This window comes from Schistocerca cancellata, unplaced genomic scaffold (genome assembly GCF_023864275.1).
Source record: "Schistocerca cancellata isolate TAMUIC-IGC-003103 unplaced genomic scaffold, iqSchCanc2.1 HiC_scaffold_426, whole genome shotgun sequence".
Classification (NCBI taxonomy): domain Eukaryota; kingdom Metazoa; phylum Arthropoda; class Insecta; order Orthoptera; family Acrididae; genus Schistocerca; species Schistocerca cancellata.
Genome location: NW_026046443.1, coordinates 393,672 through 412,984, shown reverse-complemented (window position 1 = coordinate 412,984; position 19,313 = coordinate 393,672). Strand labels below are relative to the sequence as shown.

Genomic DNA, 19,313 nt, shown 5'->3' with positions numbered 1-19,313 from the left:
ACTGTGGATTGACCGGCCCATCTCATTCCCCTTTGCTTGATTTTCATTACAATATTCATCTGTCTAAAAAGTGTCTGTAGTCCTGCGCTTGTCATTCTCGAGCATTCGTCCTCTGTGACTGCCCAAAATATCTTTCTCAAAATCTTCCTTTACCATCTCAATAACCAGCTTTCTTCCTTTGCAGTCATCACCTAGTCTTCTGATCAATGCATTACTATCGATCTTAATATAATCAGATGTATTTTGAATTTTGTATTCCCGCTAACATTTCTGGATTTCAATATATTCTGCAAGGGATAATAACATCGCTTTCGTTGCTATCGTTGTTATCGTTCCTTGAATTTCTACTCATGTCCTATTGTCATCTGTTATATTAGAATCTAGCTATTTAAGCGCTTCGACTCTTTGGTTTTTCTTTCCCATTTAAGTTCATTGAAGCCTTTTCGCTATCCCTGCCAGGCTCCCCTATCATCATATACTTTGTTTTGTTCACTTCCGGTCCGCTGTGCTCCTTCTAATGGAGCATAATGGAGACTTCAGTTTTGTCCACTTTGGTTGGCCAGCAGGTTGGTGTCTTGTCCACGCACGAATCGCAAAGAGTGTCTCTGTTCATTTGGCGAGTTTATGGGACAGATTCCATTACCGATGGCTGCAATTTATTTTATTTATTTATTGTCCAATTATAGACCTGTTACCTGATGTTTAAAACAGGTCATACATCTTACAATTTTCGTTTTTTATCTTTTTACAGTTTTCTTTTCTTTTGTTTTATCTACAACATTTACAAAGAATGATACTTTTCAAAACAACAATAATTTAAGGTTGAAATATAAATAAAGTGGCTGCAATGTGTGTAGATAAAATCTCGCAATGGTAACGGTAAAGGTGGTACCTTTGGACCTCGCTTCAATCTTCCGGACGAAACGTATGGTAGGCGGAGGTGTACCTGCATCATCACGGCATGGATCGTGCAGCCAGCTCATTGCTCCAACTTAAAACCAGTATAGCACGCACTGCACGCTCTCGATGGAAGGATTACGGTATTACCACCGCCACCAACACTGATGACCTCTAAGTGGTGGGAAATGATACTGCAAGCTATACCGACCAATCTAATCCCATTATGTGGAGTGTTGGTTTGGCTTGAGGTGCACAGATTATCTCTGTATCTCATATTTTTTCGTGGATTTACAATGTTATTATGAACAACAATTTACAATCAATTTTTTGCACGTATGAGTCGAGAAAGACAGGGTTTTCCGACAGTGGTCGTAATTAACTTCACGCCACTACTATTTTTGTCGAGTGGTCGAGTGAAACGGAGTTCACTTCGCTATTCAGTCTATGATGTATATATGCAGATTGAAATGACGAACAAAACATTTGTAACAGGTCTGGATTCGAACCTCGGTCTCTTGCTCAGTAGGCGGGTACGCTAACCACTGCGCCACTACGCCCATTCAGTCGTTCTGATTTCCGTTTTTGTCTACGAAGGTGTGAACTTTTTTGTGAAAAAACTTAAAAGCTTTTTTAATAAAACAAACCTTATTAAGATTCTACGTCTTTGTTCTTCATGTCTACATATTTATTTCTCAAAATGCTCACACTGGCGACGAAAGCATTTCACCCAACGAGAGGCCAGTTTGTCGTTAGCGTCACTGTAGAAGGTTTGACTTCCTTGATGGAACCGCAACCTTACCTCTATTTCAAAGTCATGTCCTCGCAGGTGTTCTTTAAGTTTTGGGAGCAGATGAAAGTCGGGTGGGTCCAAGTTGAGTCTGTATGGACGACGATCGATGACAGAGAACTGAAGGCGTCTGATAGTTGCGTACATCGCAGCGCTCGTGTGTGGTCAGGCTCTGTCATGATGAAGGAAAAGATGCTCCATGTGTGGACGAATTCGAAACTCAACTACAGCAAGATGTTTTTCACGCACCGACTTAGTTACGCTACAACACTGGCGTAATACTCGCTATAGTTCGGAGCCCTTTAGCGCCAGAAAGCTGTAAATATGCAGAAATGAAGAATAAAGACGTAGAATGTTAATACTGTTTGATTCATTTAAAAAGCTTTAAGGGTTTTTACATAAGAAATTCGGAAGATTTACTTTTCAGTAAGCTCTCATATACGTGTGTAAGGCGAATGTCAGGTTGGTTGCTACTCGAGAAATAGTGCCGACTTTTTTTCTTTCCTTCTCTACACTGTTCCTGACGGCCTTAAATTAAACTAGAAGTCCTTCTTTCTTGTCTTACACTATTTTTGTAAAACTCATATCCTCTCAACTGCTTATACATGACAGCATGTACAAGTAAAAATCCATAGGAAATATGAAAATATACAAACTGATAGTAAATTCCCATAAATGTAGTTTACTTAAATAAAAATGAGGACTCAAGTTAAAATATATTCTGATCAATGTCTTTAAATAGCATATTTTAGAAAAAAGTATGTGACTTACAGAAAGGATTGTTCCTTAACTGAAAATGCGATAGTAGTCCATCACAAACATCACGACGACATTGGACTGTGTTAATGAGGACGTTAAACAGCCCATCTGGTATCTGCGTCTATTGTGTTCGAGCGGTGTTTCGAAACATTGGTGTGATTCATGCGATTGGAACAATGCCAGAGGGGCGCCGCCTGGATACAGTCCACGAAAGGATTGAGATGTGTGCGTCTAGCATTACATTTCAATCTCTCTGTTGTACGCTCTCTCAAAGTCTTTACCAACACGAGGTGCTCCGTTAGAACGGACATAATCGTTGTTGAGAATGATTTCCCCTCTCCGTTCTTTCGCGATTCTATACGTTCTGCCGTGGATCCGAGCATCTGATACCTCACGCGGCACCAGGAGAGTTAGTTATGTGTGCATTTGATCATTTGGAAGATTTTTTTGCCGAAATTATGTGTAACGAGATAGTTTACAGGATATGTACACACGATCAGTTTCAGTGGATGTAGACACCCTGGCCATTCACAAGTCACTAAATGGCACACTGTTAACATTAACGAACTCCTCATATTTCAGTACAGCTTACGCAACTACGCTTAGATTCTTTTAAAATTTTGTCATCTTTTTCACAACCTCCCCGTTTTTAAACATAAATTCGCCTATGGGACCGAAGGGTTGTGCGACGAACTACTTTAATGTTGGACTTAAAGGTATGATACATATTATATTATTTGACAAATGATCAAAACTTTTTGTTGATGCATACTAAACTTCTTTCTGGGGTCTTTCCAGAATGTTATTTTCACTCTGCAGCGGAGTGTGCGCTGATATGAACCTTTCTGGCAGATTAAAACTGTGTGCCGGACCGAGACTCGAACTCGGGACCTTTACCTTCCGCGGGCAAGTGCTCTACCAACTGAGCTACCCATGCACGACTCACGCCCCGTCCTCAGAGCATTACTTCTGCCAGTACCTCGTCTCCTACCTTCCATACGTTACAGAAGCTCTCTTGCGAACCGTGCAGAACTATCACTCCGCTGCAGAGGTAAAATCTCATTCTGGAAACATCCCCCAGGCTGTGGCTAAGCCATGTCTCCGCAATATCCTTTCTTTCAGGAGTGCTAGTCCTGCAAGGTTCGCAGAAGAGCTTCTGTAAAGTTTGGAAGGTAAGAGACGAGATACTGGCAGAAGTAAAGCTGTGAGGACGGCCGTGAGTCGTGCTTGGGTAGCTCAGTTGGTAGAGCAGTTGCCCGCGAAAGGTAAAGGTCCCGAGTTCGAGTCTCGGTCCGGCACACAGTGTTAATCTGCCAGAAAGTTTCTTTCTGGGGAGTTTACAGCTATAGTAATGACTAATAAAGGTCTTTTTTCTCTAGTGTTGTAAGTATGAACGTCACTATTTCCGCAAATTGAGATTTCTGACGAATTTCATTTACGAATATTGTGAAGGTGTACTTAAATACCTATCTCCTTGAAGATGGGCCTACAAGATGACTTCTGGTGAACGTCACGTATTATTCGCACTGCAATCAATACTTTCTTAGTTACGAGATACCCCACGTAATTATTTCATAAGACGTTGTTCGGCAATATGCGAAATATGTGAGGAGATTGGTTCATTTCCTTGCAAGACTGGCAATATACGAAGAGCAGGCTACCTTGTGAGACTCCTTTCTAATACAGTCCTTTTATTCTATAAAGTTCCTCGAAGTAGTTTAAAGTGTTGTGGGTTGGCAGGAGAGCCAACACCGTGATATTAGAGGAAGCCGAAAGGCACGCGTTTTAGCTCACGCAGGCTGGCGTGAGGTCTGGAACAGGTCAAGGAAATTAGACTTCAGCAAAAAACGGACGTAGCTGGTGGAATACTTAACTTTAATCCATAAATGGTGAACGTCGCTCTTGACGGTACATTATTCATAATCTCAATACTAACTGGTTATGGCGCCTTGCTAGGTCGTAGCAAATGACGTAGCTCAAGGCTATGCTAACTATCGTCTCGGCAACTGAGAGCGTATTTTGTCAGTGAACCATCGCTAGCAAAGTCGGTTGTACAACTGGGGCGAGTGCTAGGAAGTCTCTTTAGACCTGCCGTGTGGCGGCGCTCGGTCTGCAATCACTGATAGTGGCGACATGCGGGTCCGACTTATACTAACGGACCGCGGCCGATTTAAAGGCTACCACCTAACAAGTGTGGTGTCTGGCGGTGACACCACAAAGTTTTTCACTTTAATATTTTGTATGCATATACCATGAAACTCTTTTTTTATATTTTTTGCACGACAGAGTGCTTTTGGACTATTTGTAAGTAGGCCGTTTAGGTTTTTATGTTGGTAACACCACGTAGTGCTCTGTATGAAAATAGCTGACTGCGCTGCTTGCAGTCTATGGCTGGTTGGACTCATTGTTGGAATATTCACTAGTGTAGCGTTGGTCAGTTGGATGTGAACAGCCGGCAGTGGTGGATGTGGAGAGAGAGATGCCAGAGTTTTGAGAGGTTACTATGAGCCGACAATCTGGACGTATGTCCTTTGTGGAAGGCGTAGTATACCGTTAGCAGAGCCTGTTCTGTTGATGGTGCGAATGGAGCGGTCTACTGCTTGTCGAATCTCTGGAAGAGTGCTGAAGCGAATGCAACGAAACGGTTCCTTCATCTTCGGAATAAAATCAAAGTCACAAGGACTTAAGTCCGGGGAGTATGGTGGTCGCAGGTGATTTTCCAAAAACGAGTAGCTTTGCGAAAGAAGCGGCGATACATTCTGCGCAACCCACCCATCATTTTTTATGACAATGCGCGGGCGCATACATCGCAAGCTGTGGCTGCTCTGTTCGGTCGATGGGACTGGGAAGTACTGTACCATCCACCGTACGTTTGACTTTGATTTGATTCCGAAGATGAAGGAACCACTTCGTTGCATTCGCTTCAGAGCTGTTACAGAGACTGGACAGGCAGCAGACCTCTCCATTCGCACCATCATCAGGACAGGCTCTGCTAATGGTATACTACGCTTTCCACATCGCTGGCAACGGGTTTTACACAACGCTGGTGACTTCTTTGAAGGACAGTAACAGGTGCAAACATTTATCTCTTTTGTATCGGTTGTGAATAAATAGGTGCCACTGTTTAAGTTCCAACCTACGTATAACTAGCGCGAAAACTAATAGTTCAAATGGCTCTGAGCACTATGGGACTTAACTACTGAGGTCATCAGTCCCCTAGAACTTAGAACTACTTAAACCTAGCTAACCTAAGGACATCACACACATCCATGCCCGAGGCAGGATTCGAACCTGCGACCGTAGCGGTCACGCGGTTCCAAACTGACACGCTTAGAACCGCACGGCCACAACGGCCGGCTCGAAAACTAATACTTAGTCTGTTCGTCAAGTGGACATGGCAGGATGAACATGCTGAGCATTTAACATTTTATCCCACTTAGGACGAGATATGGATTATTAAACTTCAGGACTGTTTTGTCAATGAGTTGTTGTAACCAATTAAAAAAAATCGAAAAATGATATTTTTCTCATTTTCTTGTGAACAAACTGCTGTGCGAGGCGTTACGAAGGGTTAAGTGCGTCGCGGATAGCCTTACAAGCAAAATTTTGAGAACCATTGTTCTACAATAAGTCGAGAAGTGTCCTGTCTCCTTCAAAACCCCGGGTTCATTCGGAGGAGTTACCCGTAGTGGACTTCCTTTCCATTTCCCGTCCGCCGGCCGCTGTGACTGAGCGGTTCTACGCTTTTCAGTGCGGAACCGCGCTGCTGCTACGGTCGCAGGTTCGTATTCTGCCTCGGGCACGGATGCGTGTGATGTCCTTAGGTTAGTTAGGTTTAATTAGTTCTACGTCTAGGGGACTGATGACCTCAGATGCTAAGTCCCACAGTGCTTAGACTTATTTGAACCATTTGTTGCTGTTGTCACTATTCCTGCACCGATCGAAATGTCACCCCTGACGTTGTTAGTAAACAAACACACAGATACCGTGACCGCTAACGATAGGTAGAATGCCATACTCGAATGGATTGCAGCATTTCACTTGAAAGCAAGGCACCAGTTGGTGCGTTTTAGAGACGTCTGTGGAACAATAGAGTGAACGTCCACCATGTCACTAGGAGCAGTCGTGGACATTGAACGGGTCCGCATCATAAGGTTAGGCGCAGAAGGGTAGTCAACGAGATAGTTACTCGCCGTGTCCACCGGAGTCAAAGTGATGTGCCGCGGAAGTCGAATCGGTTCCATTTGACAGGTAGTGTCTAGGACTTACGCCACACAGGCCGCCTGTGTTCGACACGTACACAGGATGATCGATATGTACGATTTTTGACTGAAAGGAATCGTGAAATGAGTGCTCGAGAAATGAATTCGACGTTCGGAGACGTACAGGATGCCATGGCGAGCTCAACTTCATACACCAAGACACCATGGAGCCCGTTGCAGATGGGCTACAAATCATGCACAGTGGACGCTCCGGAACTGGAGTTGGGTACTGTTTATTGACAAACTCGAATTTATTCCTACCCTGCTAATCGCAGAAAACGTGTCTGGACACAATCCGCTAATATCGGATTCATACCAACACTGTGTCTCACATAAGCAGCAAGGTGATGGTGGAGTGATGTTCTGTGGTTGTACAACGTGGGGGCACCGTACACCTGTCGTGGTTGTTGGTGGCAATCCCACTGCCTTACGGTACAGGTTGGTGTCAATTTCATCCGAATGGATGGTAACTCGAGTGCTCATTGTGCTGTTGTCGTGAACAAGTTCCTTCAGCATGCTAGGGTCACCAGAATGGAGTGTCCTGCCTGTTCACCGGACATGAACCCAATCGATCACGTCTGGGATCGATTGAAAGCAACTGTCTTTGACCGTCGACAACGTCCACTGAGTCTGCGCGACTTACGCAGAATCGCTATTGAAGTGTGGGACAATTTGGACCAGGGCTGTTGGCTCGATGACCTCGTCAGTTGTATGCCACGACAGATTCAAGCTTCCACCAGGGCAAGGGGACGTTCCACCACGTACTGACGTTGCTCATGAGTGCTGTGGAAAAATTCCCCGTGGGAAACAGACAATTTTGTCTTTACACGAATGTTTGTTTTTTTGGTTGCTCTTGACACAATGGAAATGAATATTCACGTATGTCTAAGAGCCAGTTTTTGTTTTCTGTGCCTTGAATTAAGAAATAAAGAAGGGGGGGGGGTTTCAAAACTTCTGTTGATGTGTGTAGCTCCTTATTCTTACTTTACTTTCAAGGAAGTTTATTGTACAATTAGTTATTAACAAAAATAATTACAAAACTTGTACTTATTCCCTCCGTTCCTGCACGATACAAACTTCTAATGAATTTATCGGCTATGTCACGTCCCTGTGATTGCTTCGGCAATTTTCTACCAATCATACCTATTGTCCTTCGGCATTTGTAGTTTGTAACTCTTAGGTCCCAGAAACACGTGAGATATTTACTCATACATTCTTCTGTCAACAACATTACATTCTCTTCGTACTTCTTCAACTCTCACCCAACTAATGTCAACAACAAAAGCACCGAGCGAGGTGGCGCAGTGGTTAGCACACTGGTCTTGCATTTCGGAGGACAACGGTTCAAACCCGCGTCCGGTCATCCTGATTTCCCTAAATCGCTTCAGGCAAATGCCAAGATGGTTCCTTTGAAAGGGCAAGGTCTACTTCCATCCCTGTCCTTTCCTAATCCGATGGGACCGACAGCTTCGCTGTTTGGTCCGTTCCTCCATATCAATCAACAATCAACCGACCAGCAAAAGTAGACAAGACAGCAGACGAAAGATTTATGTCCAGCTAGCTCCAAAGCAGAGAGGATGTGAAATCCCTTTGATTGTTCGCTAAAAGACCTACAGCCAGAGGAACACGAACGAACACATGCGAGCGCGAACGGAACACAACGGAATGCCGCTTGCTCACGCGCGCCTAGCGTTAACATCCGAGAGAATTCTCGTTCTGCGTTCACTTGTCTTCGTTACGGTCAAAGGCAGCTTAAGAGAGCCGTCATGAGTTTTCTTTCGAAGCTATAGATGTGACGTATTTCCTTGTAATTGTGAGGCAGGTAATTTTAAAGTTAGGTTCCTGGTACAGAAAATTATTTACAGGTGGCGAGTGTGTGATGGCACGGAACGAAAAGAATGTTGCTCTGATGATAATGCTTATATCTCTTGAGCTGTTCAGGTAAGTGTGTTAAAGGCTGAGCAGAGATTGAAGGGACAACATACGGTGATCAGGCGGTAAAGCAATACCCAGGATAGCTCTGTACAAGACGCTGAGAATATGAGTAAGCACCTGATTCGCTCAGAGTAAAGTGTCTTTGCGTTCGTCTCCTTGAAATGTGAACACAGCACTCGGGAGAGAGCAGTCTTGCTTCGTATCAGTTCGTATGTATAGACAGCACAAGAAAAAGTCAGTTTATATTAAAGAAACTCTGCTTATAAGCTATTATGCCGTCCAGCACTAACAGAAATCTGTTCGCGTCACATTTCTGTTCACGTTTATAGTGATTCAGAGGCTAATGGTGAAACGCTAGGACCTTTCCGCTTCTTTAGAGTTGGTTAGAAACAGATGATTTCACACATTAATTAACAGTAAAGCTAATAACACGTCAACAACAATCCTGAGCATAGCCAAATGTGGGAAAGGTTAGTAATACTATACTTTTAGAACTATTATGATGAAATAAACCTGTACAAAGTATTCCTTCTGCTCCAAGTAGACACTGTAATTGGTAGGAATGTTTGAAACCGTACTATGTTCCTAAAATCGCTAAAATACAGTTACGATCATTGCCTTTGATATATATTTTAAATACGATGTTATCTGAAAGTAAAAACAGAATCGGATTAAAATATGAGTCTTATTATGTAATTGCAAAGCATTATCCTGTCTGCCAGGCTCATTTTCGAAAGACTGACATTATGCAGATGATGTACGTTTTTATTAAAAACAGGAAAAATGATACGAAGAAATTATATGCGATATTTTACGAATAATCCACTGAAATGTAATATGTATTGTTATATTTACATATGCACCTATTTTCATTGTGAATGAGGCTGATCTGTAACGAAATTCATATACAATGTAATGTCATTTTATTTTGCGATCCATACAGTGTCATTTACTGTTCTGATAGTTGTCAAAATTCATTGTATTTCTTTATTTTATATTTTTAACAATCACATCGGTGTAGAAAATTTATATAACATCCATGCTGAAAGTTTCGATGTGGCCTCTGGGCCGATCTGATTTGCAATTAAGTAATCGATTCTTAAAGGCATACACTGTGCCAACTTCGTAAAGTTGTACAGTGACTTGTCTTTTCCAAGAATGACTTCATCACAGAAATAAACGACTTTGAAGCTTAAAATCACATGTGGTACGAATTAATGTGTGCGTTACTACCCACTCCGTCAGTCTTTGTTATACCAGGACTTTTAAGTTATTCCTGTTCTACACCAACTGCAACAATTGAGCTCCACGAAGTGTTTGATCCCAGCAAAAAGAGGAAACGTTTCAATGGGACAATCACGACTCATTTAATTCGCAGCTTTGCGTATGCACCTGTCCTTTTCAAGGGCATTCCTCTGACATAAACACAACTTGAACTTATTTATATGGACTGAATTTGTCGATTTTTTAAAATACAGAAACTGTTGGGAGAAAATCATTTCTGATATGTCACGCTGGTAGTGTAATTCGCACACGCATCTGTCGTTATATATCATTAAGTCTGTGGCTAGTTGAGGCGTGCCAGTGACTGATAACAACTCACGCACCAATGTAACTTTATATATCTTATAACAAAATCATACGGGATGTAAACATTTACAAAAGTTTCTGGTAAAATACAGCTGGTTCACACGATATTGCATGCTGTGCCTGTATTGACACCTGACGACATACGATACTGAAGATGGCATTTTAAATTGCCGAAACTAGTTTTCTGTATATGTATTTATTGCTGTCTGGGCGAATAAAACTTCTCTAGCAAACAGAGTGCATTTTAAAATGCCATAGATCGCCCTCTTGCTGACAATGTCAGGTAGCCATAATATAGTTGCCGTTGCGCGGTATGTTGTTGGTCACAACGTTCGCAAGATGAAGCCTTCAGCGCTTTGAAATCTATAAAGATTAATAAGCAGCATTAAATAGAGTTCTATGAAGTGGAGAGTATACTAAATAGAATAAATAGTTCATTATTCTCCTCAAAATATTTGACGACTTCTTAAAAATGGTTCAAATGGCTCTGAGCACTATGGGAATTAACTTCTGAAGTCATCAGTACCCTAGTACTGAGAACTACTTAAACCTAACTAACCTAAGGACATCACACACATCCATGCCCGAGGCAGGATTCGAACCTGCGACCGTAGCAGTCGCGCGGCTCGAGACTGAAGCGCCTAGAACCGCTCAGCCACACGGACCGGCGGACGACTTCTTAGAGTCAAACAAAATCGAGACCATTTCTACATCTATTCTACATGGACAGTCTGCAGATCACAATTAAGTGCCTGGAAGAGGGTTAACAGAACCACCTTCACAACAATTCTCTATTATTCCAGTCTCGTATAGTGCGAGGAAACAACGAGCATCTATATCTTTCCGTGCGAGCTATGATTTCCCTTATTTTATTATGATGATCATTTCTCCCTATGTAGGACGGCGTCAACAAAATATTTTCGCATTCGGAGGAGAAAACTGGTCTTTGAAATTTCGCGAGTAGATTCTGCCGCAAAGAAAAACGCCTTTGTTTTAATGATGTCCGTCCCAAATCCTGTATCATTTCAGTGACACTCTCTCCCCCATTTCGTGATAACACAAAACGTGCTGCCCTTCTTTGAACTCCGTCAATCCTGTCTGGTGGTCGTGCGGTAGTGTTCTCGCTTCTCGCGCCCGGGTTCCCGGGTTCGATTCCCGGCGGGGTCAGGGATTTTCTCTGCCTCGTGATGACTGTGTGTTGTGTGATGTCCTTAGGTTAGTTAGATTTCAGTAGTTCTAAGTTCTAGGGGACTGATGACCATAGATGTTAAGTCCCATAGTGCTCAGAGCCATTTGAACCATTTTTGAACCTGTCTGGTATGAATCCCACACCGCGCAGCAGTATTCTAAAAAAGGGCGGACAAGCGTTGTGTAGGCAGCCTCTTTAGTAGATATGATACGTTTTCTAAGTGTCCTGCCAATAAAACGCAGTCTTTGGTTAGCTTCGCCAAAACACTTTCTATGTGTTCCTCCCAGCTTGAGTTGTTCGTAATTGTAATTCCTAGGTATTTAGTTGAATTTACGGCCTTTAGATTTCACTGATTTATCTGCAACCGAAGTTTAACGAATTCCTTTTAGCACTCATCTGGATGACCTCAGACTTTTCATTATTTAGGATTACTTGCTTATTTTTGCACCATACAGATATCTTTTCTAAATCGGTTTGTAATTTGTTTTTATCTTCAGATGACTCTATTGGTCGATAAACGACAGCATCATCTGCAGACAACCTCAGACTGTCACGTAAATCGTTTATATAGGTGAGGAACAGCAGAGGGCCTATAACACTACCTGGGTGAACGCCAGAAATCATTTCTGTTTTACTCGATGACTTTCCGTCAGTTACTACGAACTGTGACCCTTCTGACAGGAAATCACGAATCCAGCCACATAGCTGAGACGATATTCCATAAGCACGCAATCTCACTACAAGCCGCTTGTGTGGTACAGTGTCAAAAGCCTTCTGGTAATCCAGAAATACGGAATGTATCTGAAATCCCTTGTCAATAGCACGCAACACTTCATGCGAGTAATGAGCTAGTTGTGTTTCACAAGAACAATGTTTTCTAAATCCGTATTGACTGTGTGTCAATAGACCGTTCTCTTCTTAGTAATTCATAATGTTCGAACACAACACATGTTCCAAAATCCTGCTGCGTATCGACGTTAATGATACGGGCCTGCACTTTAGTGGATTACTCCTACTACCTCTCTCTAATATTGGTGTGACCTGTGCAACTTCCCAGGCTTTGGGTACAGATCTTTCGTCGAGCGAACGGTTGTATATGATCGTTAAGTATGGAGCTATTGTATCAGCACACTCGGGAAGGAACCTAACTGGTATACAGCCTGGATCGGAAGACTTGCTTTTGTTATGTGATTTAATTTGCTTCACTACTCCGAGGGTATCTACTTCTACGTTACTCGTGCTGGCAGCTGTTCTTGATTCGAATTCTGGAATATTTACGTCGTCTTCCTTGGTGAAGAAATTTCGGACGGTTGTGTTTAGTAACTCTGCTTTGGCAGCACTGTCGTCTATAGTATTTTCATCGCCCAGAGAAGGCATTGATTGTTTCTTGCCACTAGCATATTTCGTGTACGACCAGAATCTCTTCGGATTTTCTGCTAGGCTTCGCGACAAAATTTCGTTATGGAAATTATTATAAGCATCTTCCATTGAAGTCCGCGCTAAATTTCGAACTTTTGTAGAAGATTGCCAATCTTGGAGATTTTGCGTCCGTTTAAATTTGGCATGTTTTTTTTTCGTTGTTTCTGCAACAGTGTTCTGATCCGTTTTATATATCTAGAAGGATCGGCTCCGTCGTTTGTTAATTTATTTGGAATAAAACTCTCAAATGCTGCCGATACTAGTTCTTTGAATTCAAGTCACGTCTGGTCTACACGTATATTGTTAATTTGGAAAGATGGAGATTGTCTCTCAGGAAGGCGTCAAGTGAATTTTTATCTGCTTTTTTGAATAAGTATGTTTTTCGTTTATTTTTTGTAGGATTTAGGGGTCACAATATTCAATCTCGCTACGACAGCCCTGTCTTCACTAGTCCCTGTATCTATTTTGAAGCTAGATATTAGCTCAGGATTATTTATTGCTAAGAGGTCAAGTGTGCTTTCATGACCGTTTACTATTCGTTTGGGCTTATAAACCATTAGATACAAATTACTAACTCATCAGAATAAAGACAGGGTAAGGCGACGTTATCTGTAATAAGAAATAGCGAGGAATGGAATTTGCATATCTGGGGACAGCAGAGTAAAGTTAAATTAGAATCTCTGGGCAGAAAATTTAACTCATTTCCTTTCCAGCTACCTTTCATTATTCCTACAAAAAAGGCACTTAAGGTCACACAGTGTCGACGACGTGTCACCAATGCTTGCGACACTTAGTATTCATTTCTAAACGTACCAGAAATATGATGATTGGATGACACTGTGACGTTTTATTGTAAATAAGGTAGTATTATTACAATTTAACTGCCTCCTGCAGTATAAAGCAGTCCGGACAAGGTTTCACACGTGATAAATCATATACTTTTTTGGCCAATAGTTCGCTCTTCTGCGTGGGAAGTGAGATCGCGAAACGAGAACGAAGCAATTACAGTCGAAATAAAACTGGTTAGCGGGTGAAAGAGGGCGAAGTCGCATTGGCGCTGCGCGTCCTATCTCTGAGGCACGGCCGTTCAAAAATAAACTGCTGTAAACTTCACCGACTACTGATTATCTCACAGCAGAGAAAAAAAGTTAATGGAGAACAGTTTAAGCGCAGTGTAGAGTTTCGCCCCGAAAATAACAGCGGCTTCGCACGCGCAGACGGGCGATTGCGCAGGAGCCGAGCTGCTCAGGGGCAGGGGTTCGATCTCCGGCGTGCCGCGACTGTCGATGCTACCTTGTTATGGCACGACGTTTGTTTACATCGTCTAATTAAAAAAAAAAAAAAACATATAACTGACTAACAAAAGTCGTCGTGGGAATTTTGTGTTTACTATCCTTGGTTCTATGAATTCAGAATGGCATTCCGAGCTTGTGCCACGACCCTAATGACCTCGTCGTCGACGGGACGCTAAAACCCCTAACCGCCCTTCCTTAGTCGACAGGTCAGAGATGAGCAGTGAGGCAGCATCTTCAGGAGTTTTCATTATACACAGAGCAAGTGAAAGACACTTAGCCCATTACGTGACTACTCTTATACGTCCGTCCACGTTTTATTTGTCACCGAGATAATAATGGAGTGAAGAGCAGAAGAAGCACGCTCTTCGTCAATCAGTAGGCTTGCGGGCTCTGAAAAGACTATTATCCACTTCCCCTAGGCAGTGTGGCCAAAGAGAGAAAACAATCTCTCATTTCTCAAACTGTAGTCATTAATCTTTCAAGTTACCTGCTGCTGCCTTCCATCTCTTTCTCACTTGTGTCAGTATCTTCATCTCTGCAGCAGCTAAGGTAGTCTGTTTCACAATTTTCCAGGCCCTATCTGTACCTGCTTCTTTTCTCCTCTACGATCAGTGCCAGATTAACTGTTACTTAGTGTCTTAACAAAGGCCCGACAGACCTGTTTCTCTTCTGCTAAAATTTTTTCGTAGACTTCCTTCCCAGCTTATTCTTTATAACACTCACATCTTTCTACATTTGTCCATATAACTTTAGACACCCTTTTGTTCACTCTCACTTGAGGTGCTTACAGTTTCTTCGACTCCAAAATTCCTACTCTCCAAATTTTTGCTCGTGTACAGTGCAGACGTAAAAACTGATTTAGCATTTCGTGTAGTCAGAACTCGTTTTCGCACAAAATATTGTACAAACTGTATCAAATGAAGTGGCGAACGGATTAAAACACTAGATTCGTATTCATTAAAAATTATGCTCAAATCCCAGCGCGGCATCCTGATTTACGGTCAATGTCGTTTATCCAAATCACTTGAGATTAATATCCGGATCGTAAATGAGACAAGACCACAATCCTTCTAGTCCACTGCTCCAACGACGACGAAGCCCTAGCACAACATAAGAACATCCAGACAACGGCGATCTTGGTGCAGCAGTACAGTAGTACTGATTGAATGAAGAACGGGGCGGACACACTATGTCTCCAAAATCTTCAAGTTTCTGGAGATTTGTTTCTATGTGGCTGAGAGATAATATATGCACGAGACCACACATTCTCCACTGACTCACGAACGCATGGAGCAATTGAAATTGAATACCGCATCGACCAGAACTTCACCGACAAACTTTCAAAAGTTTTTTCAGGGATACTCTCTGAATATTTTGATATAGGGGACTCACGGTCTCTGGCAGCACGTTACAGAGTAATAATGTAATTATGATTTATTCGGTTTGTTACTGACATAATTCACACAGCCAGGATCTTCCATTCTAACCCGAAGCATCCAGTTTCACGTTGGCGCCTACGTACAGATGCAAAACTACTGCAATGTGGTTGCCGTCGTTGCGGAAACAGCTCAGCACAGCGCCTTCGTGTGGCTTTTCCATTGCATTCAGTGAACCTGTACACGAGGTTCACATTGGCCAACGCTTCATCAGCAAATCTATCGATAGGAATGCTACGTATCACTGAAAACGCACAAATAATACTGCCGGTAAACAAAACCATCGTCACCATTGAGTAGTACTGAATGAAAAATTGAGGTCATAGGGATAAGGAGGACACTACTGTTGTCAACAGCCGGTACTACCCGACCAAGATATTACTGCACTTTGCCTCCTCTGGCTGTTACCGGAAACAAGCGGGGATGTTACTGCAAACAAGTACAGTGGTGTCTAAGGAAAACTCATCGCAATGTGAATACTTTCATGAGAGTTTCCCACTTGTTGTACAGTGGTTCAGCACTTCCTCGTCAAAATCACGATGAAAACTCAGGATACGCCGACCGAAGCATAGTCACATCCAGGTGAGGACTAATACCTTGAGCGAATGGAAACAGGACACGCAGCGCATATGGTCAACAAGTGCACTGTAGTGCACCATTTTCAGTGCAATAGAGATACGAAGCTAACTAGGATAAGAAACCAAAGGAAATGCACTAAATCTGTAATGAGCCACTGGAGATACCAAAATATACAGAAGGCGTCCCTAAACAATCTCTGCAGGTGGAGTTCCGTCAGCGCCTCTGTCTCGACTACAAACGACTGTAGCTATTTAATGAATAGCAATACGTCGGTAAGAATTACAGAGCATGTAAAAGAGAGTTCAAAAGTTATTTTAGATAATTGTAAGTTTTAGATATCACCTCTCTTGGGCACATGGGCAACACCTAAGCTATAATTCACTTCCAACATACATTCCGAAGTATATGTGGATCATCGACGCGAGCGAGTTAGAAATGAGCGATCTGAATCCTTGAATTGTTTTCAGAAAAGGAAGCAGATTCACAAGAGCTTTGCTATAGTCCCACTAAAAGAAATCCATGGGTTTTTTAATGCTCTCGGGTGTCCGACCGGGTGAAATCGTTTACGAAACACGATATTTCGACAGCGCACCTTGCCATCATCTTCAGGTGATACCTGCGCAATGATTGTCTTTGCTACATTGGGCTATGTACCAAAGACGCTCATTTTACAGCTGTTACCTGAAGATGACGACGTTTCGTAAACGACTGCGTACTACTGGTCACGCGAGGGCAAGGACGACAGAAACAATTGATTTGTTCGCGAAATAGATCACAAATCCGGTGCTGCCAAGAGCAGAACACGGTTGAGGAGTAAACATACTCTGTAAATCATATCGATGTATCGCAACGCATTAAAAAGTTATAGCCGTTTGTAATCGCTTTATTCATTTTGAACGGTGCTGTATAACGGATTGAATACAACAGCAAGTGGACATCGACAACGCAGCTGGAGACTGTGGGTCCTTTATTCTAGTATTCCCAGAAGGTATCCTCGAACAACCACTCGAAAGTTTGTCGGTGAAATTCTGTATCGGTCACAGACGGCTACAACTATTAAACTAATAGCAATACATCGATAGCAGTTACAGATAATGCAAAAGAAATTGCAATTTTTTTTACATAATTTGTACTTTTCCTATGTCACTCATCTTGGTCAAACGAACATCTAAGCTATATTTTATTTCATGCCGCACACGTGAAATATATGTACAGTTACCGACGCGAACGTATTGGAAACGCGACATGTGCATTCTCCGTCTTGTGACAGTTTTGGTAGAGGAACACGTTCACAAGATCTTTGCTATAGTCGCGTTAAGAGAAATCCATCTCAGGTGTCCAGTTGGGTGCACTCATTTACGAAATGCTATATTTCGGCAGCGTACCTTGCCGTCGTCCTCAGGTGATACCTGTAGAGTGGCCGTCTTTGCTTCATCGGACGATGTATAAAAGATGCTCATTTTAAAGTTATCACCTGAAGATGACGGCAAGTTGCTCTGTCGAAGTATCGTGTTTCGTACATGACTCCACCCGGATGGACACCCACAGAGCAATACGAACAGTTAAATCGTCGGGAAAGCTTAAGATCTCAAATCTGTAGATCTAGGCGGCCAAGATGAGAACGCAGCGTCGTGATACTACCGATCTGATGGTCTGAAAGTGTATATTCTCTGTGAACCATATCAGTGTGCCTCTATGTATTAAACAGCTACAGCCGTTTGTAGTCGCTGTATTCATCATGAAAGGTCCAGCGTAACGGACCGAATACAACAGCAAGTGGATTTGGACAGCGCGCCGCGCTGAGACTCACCATGGCGTCCGCGTTGAGGGTTGAGTGTGGCGGCGGCGCTGGCGAGTGGGGCCCTGTGGCGGCGGTGTGAGCTGAGGCGCTGTCTGGAGACGCACTGCCGCCGCCGCCCCCGCCGCCCCCGGTATACGCGGCCGGCGCGTGCAGCCGCTTGCGCCCGCGGACTAACTTTAGCCGCCGTCACGCCACCGACAGCTCCTCGGAGACCTTCCCTTACACTCGTTGCTCCCCACAGTTTCTCCAATTCTAGAGCCATCAAAGCGGGCCCCCCGCATCCGAAGGTCTACGACCGCTGCCGTTCCACAACTGGGTTGGCAGCGTCTGTGCTTTTCAGACGTTTTCGGGCTGTAAAGCTGTAGCAAGTTTCCTGAATTTAACGGCGTATTATTCCACAACTTTACATCTTGTTTCCTGTAATGATCTGAGTGCGTTGGCTGGCTGTTAAAGCAGTTTTGTACGTATATCCTTTTGATGTTGCAGTGACCCCTTTTAGCCTGCCTCTAGAGTGTACAAGGTGAACTCGATCTCTAGCAACAATATTTTGGAAGTTGTTCAGCGATGTTCTCTGACTATTTCGGTATAAGAGACACGTTGTCTCCGGGCGCTCTTTATACACTGAATTATATTTCGTTTGATCTCGTAAAAATCGCAATTGACCCTGAATAAAGAAAAGTGTGAAGCTGTTCACATGAGTACTAAAAGAAATCCGCTAAATTTCGATTACGCGCTAAGTCACACAAATTTGAAGGCTGTAAATTCAACTAAACACTTACGGATTACAATTACAAATAACCTAAATTGGAACGATCACATAGATAATATTGTGGGTAGAGCAAACCAAAGACTGCGATTCATTGGCAGAACATTTAGAAGGTGCAACAGGTCTACTAAAGAGACTACTTACACCACACTTGTCCGCCCTATTCTGGAGTATTGCTGCGCGGTGTGGGATCCGCATCAGGTGGGACTGACGGATGACATCGAAAAAATACAAAGAAGGGTAACTCGTTTTGCATTATCGCGAAATATGGGAGATAGTGTCACAGACATGATACGTGAATTGGAGTGGCAATCATTAAAACAGAGGCGATCTCCGTTGCGACGGGATCTTGTCATGAAATTTCAATCAACGGTTTTTTCCTCCGATTGCGAAATCTTTCTGTTTGCACCCAGCTATTTAGGGAGAAATGATGATCACGATAAAATAAGAGAAATCAGGGTTAGCACAGAAAAATTTAAGTGCTCGTTTTTCCCGCGCGCCGTTCGAGCGTGGAACGGTAGAGACAGTTTGAAGGTGGTTCATTGAACCCTCTGCCAGGCCTTTATTGTGAATAGCAGAGTAATCACGTAGATGT

The 19,313-nt window shown here is 42.9% G+C and overlaps 1 protein-coding gene across 1 annotated transcript in view; it reads right to left on the bottom strand.

Moving 5' to 3' along the window:
- The window catches only part of LOC126124767 (troponin C, isoallergen Bla g 6.0301), a 155,571-nt gene extending 137,439 nt beyond the window's left edge, over positions 1–18,132 (bottom strand). The window contains exon 1 of the mRNA XM_049915113.1: positions 17,962–18,132. Coding sequence (XP_049771070.1) covers positions 17,962–17,964 — 3 coding nt within the window. The 5' untranslated portion in view covers positions 17,965–18,132. The remainder of the gene's footprint in view (positions 1–17,961) is intronic.
- Positions 18,133–19,313: the final 1,181 nt, after the last annotated feature.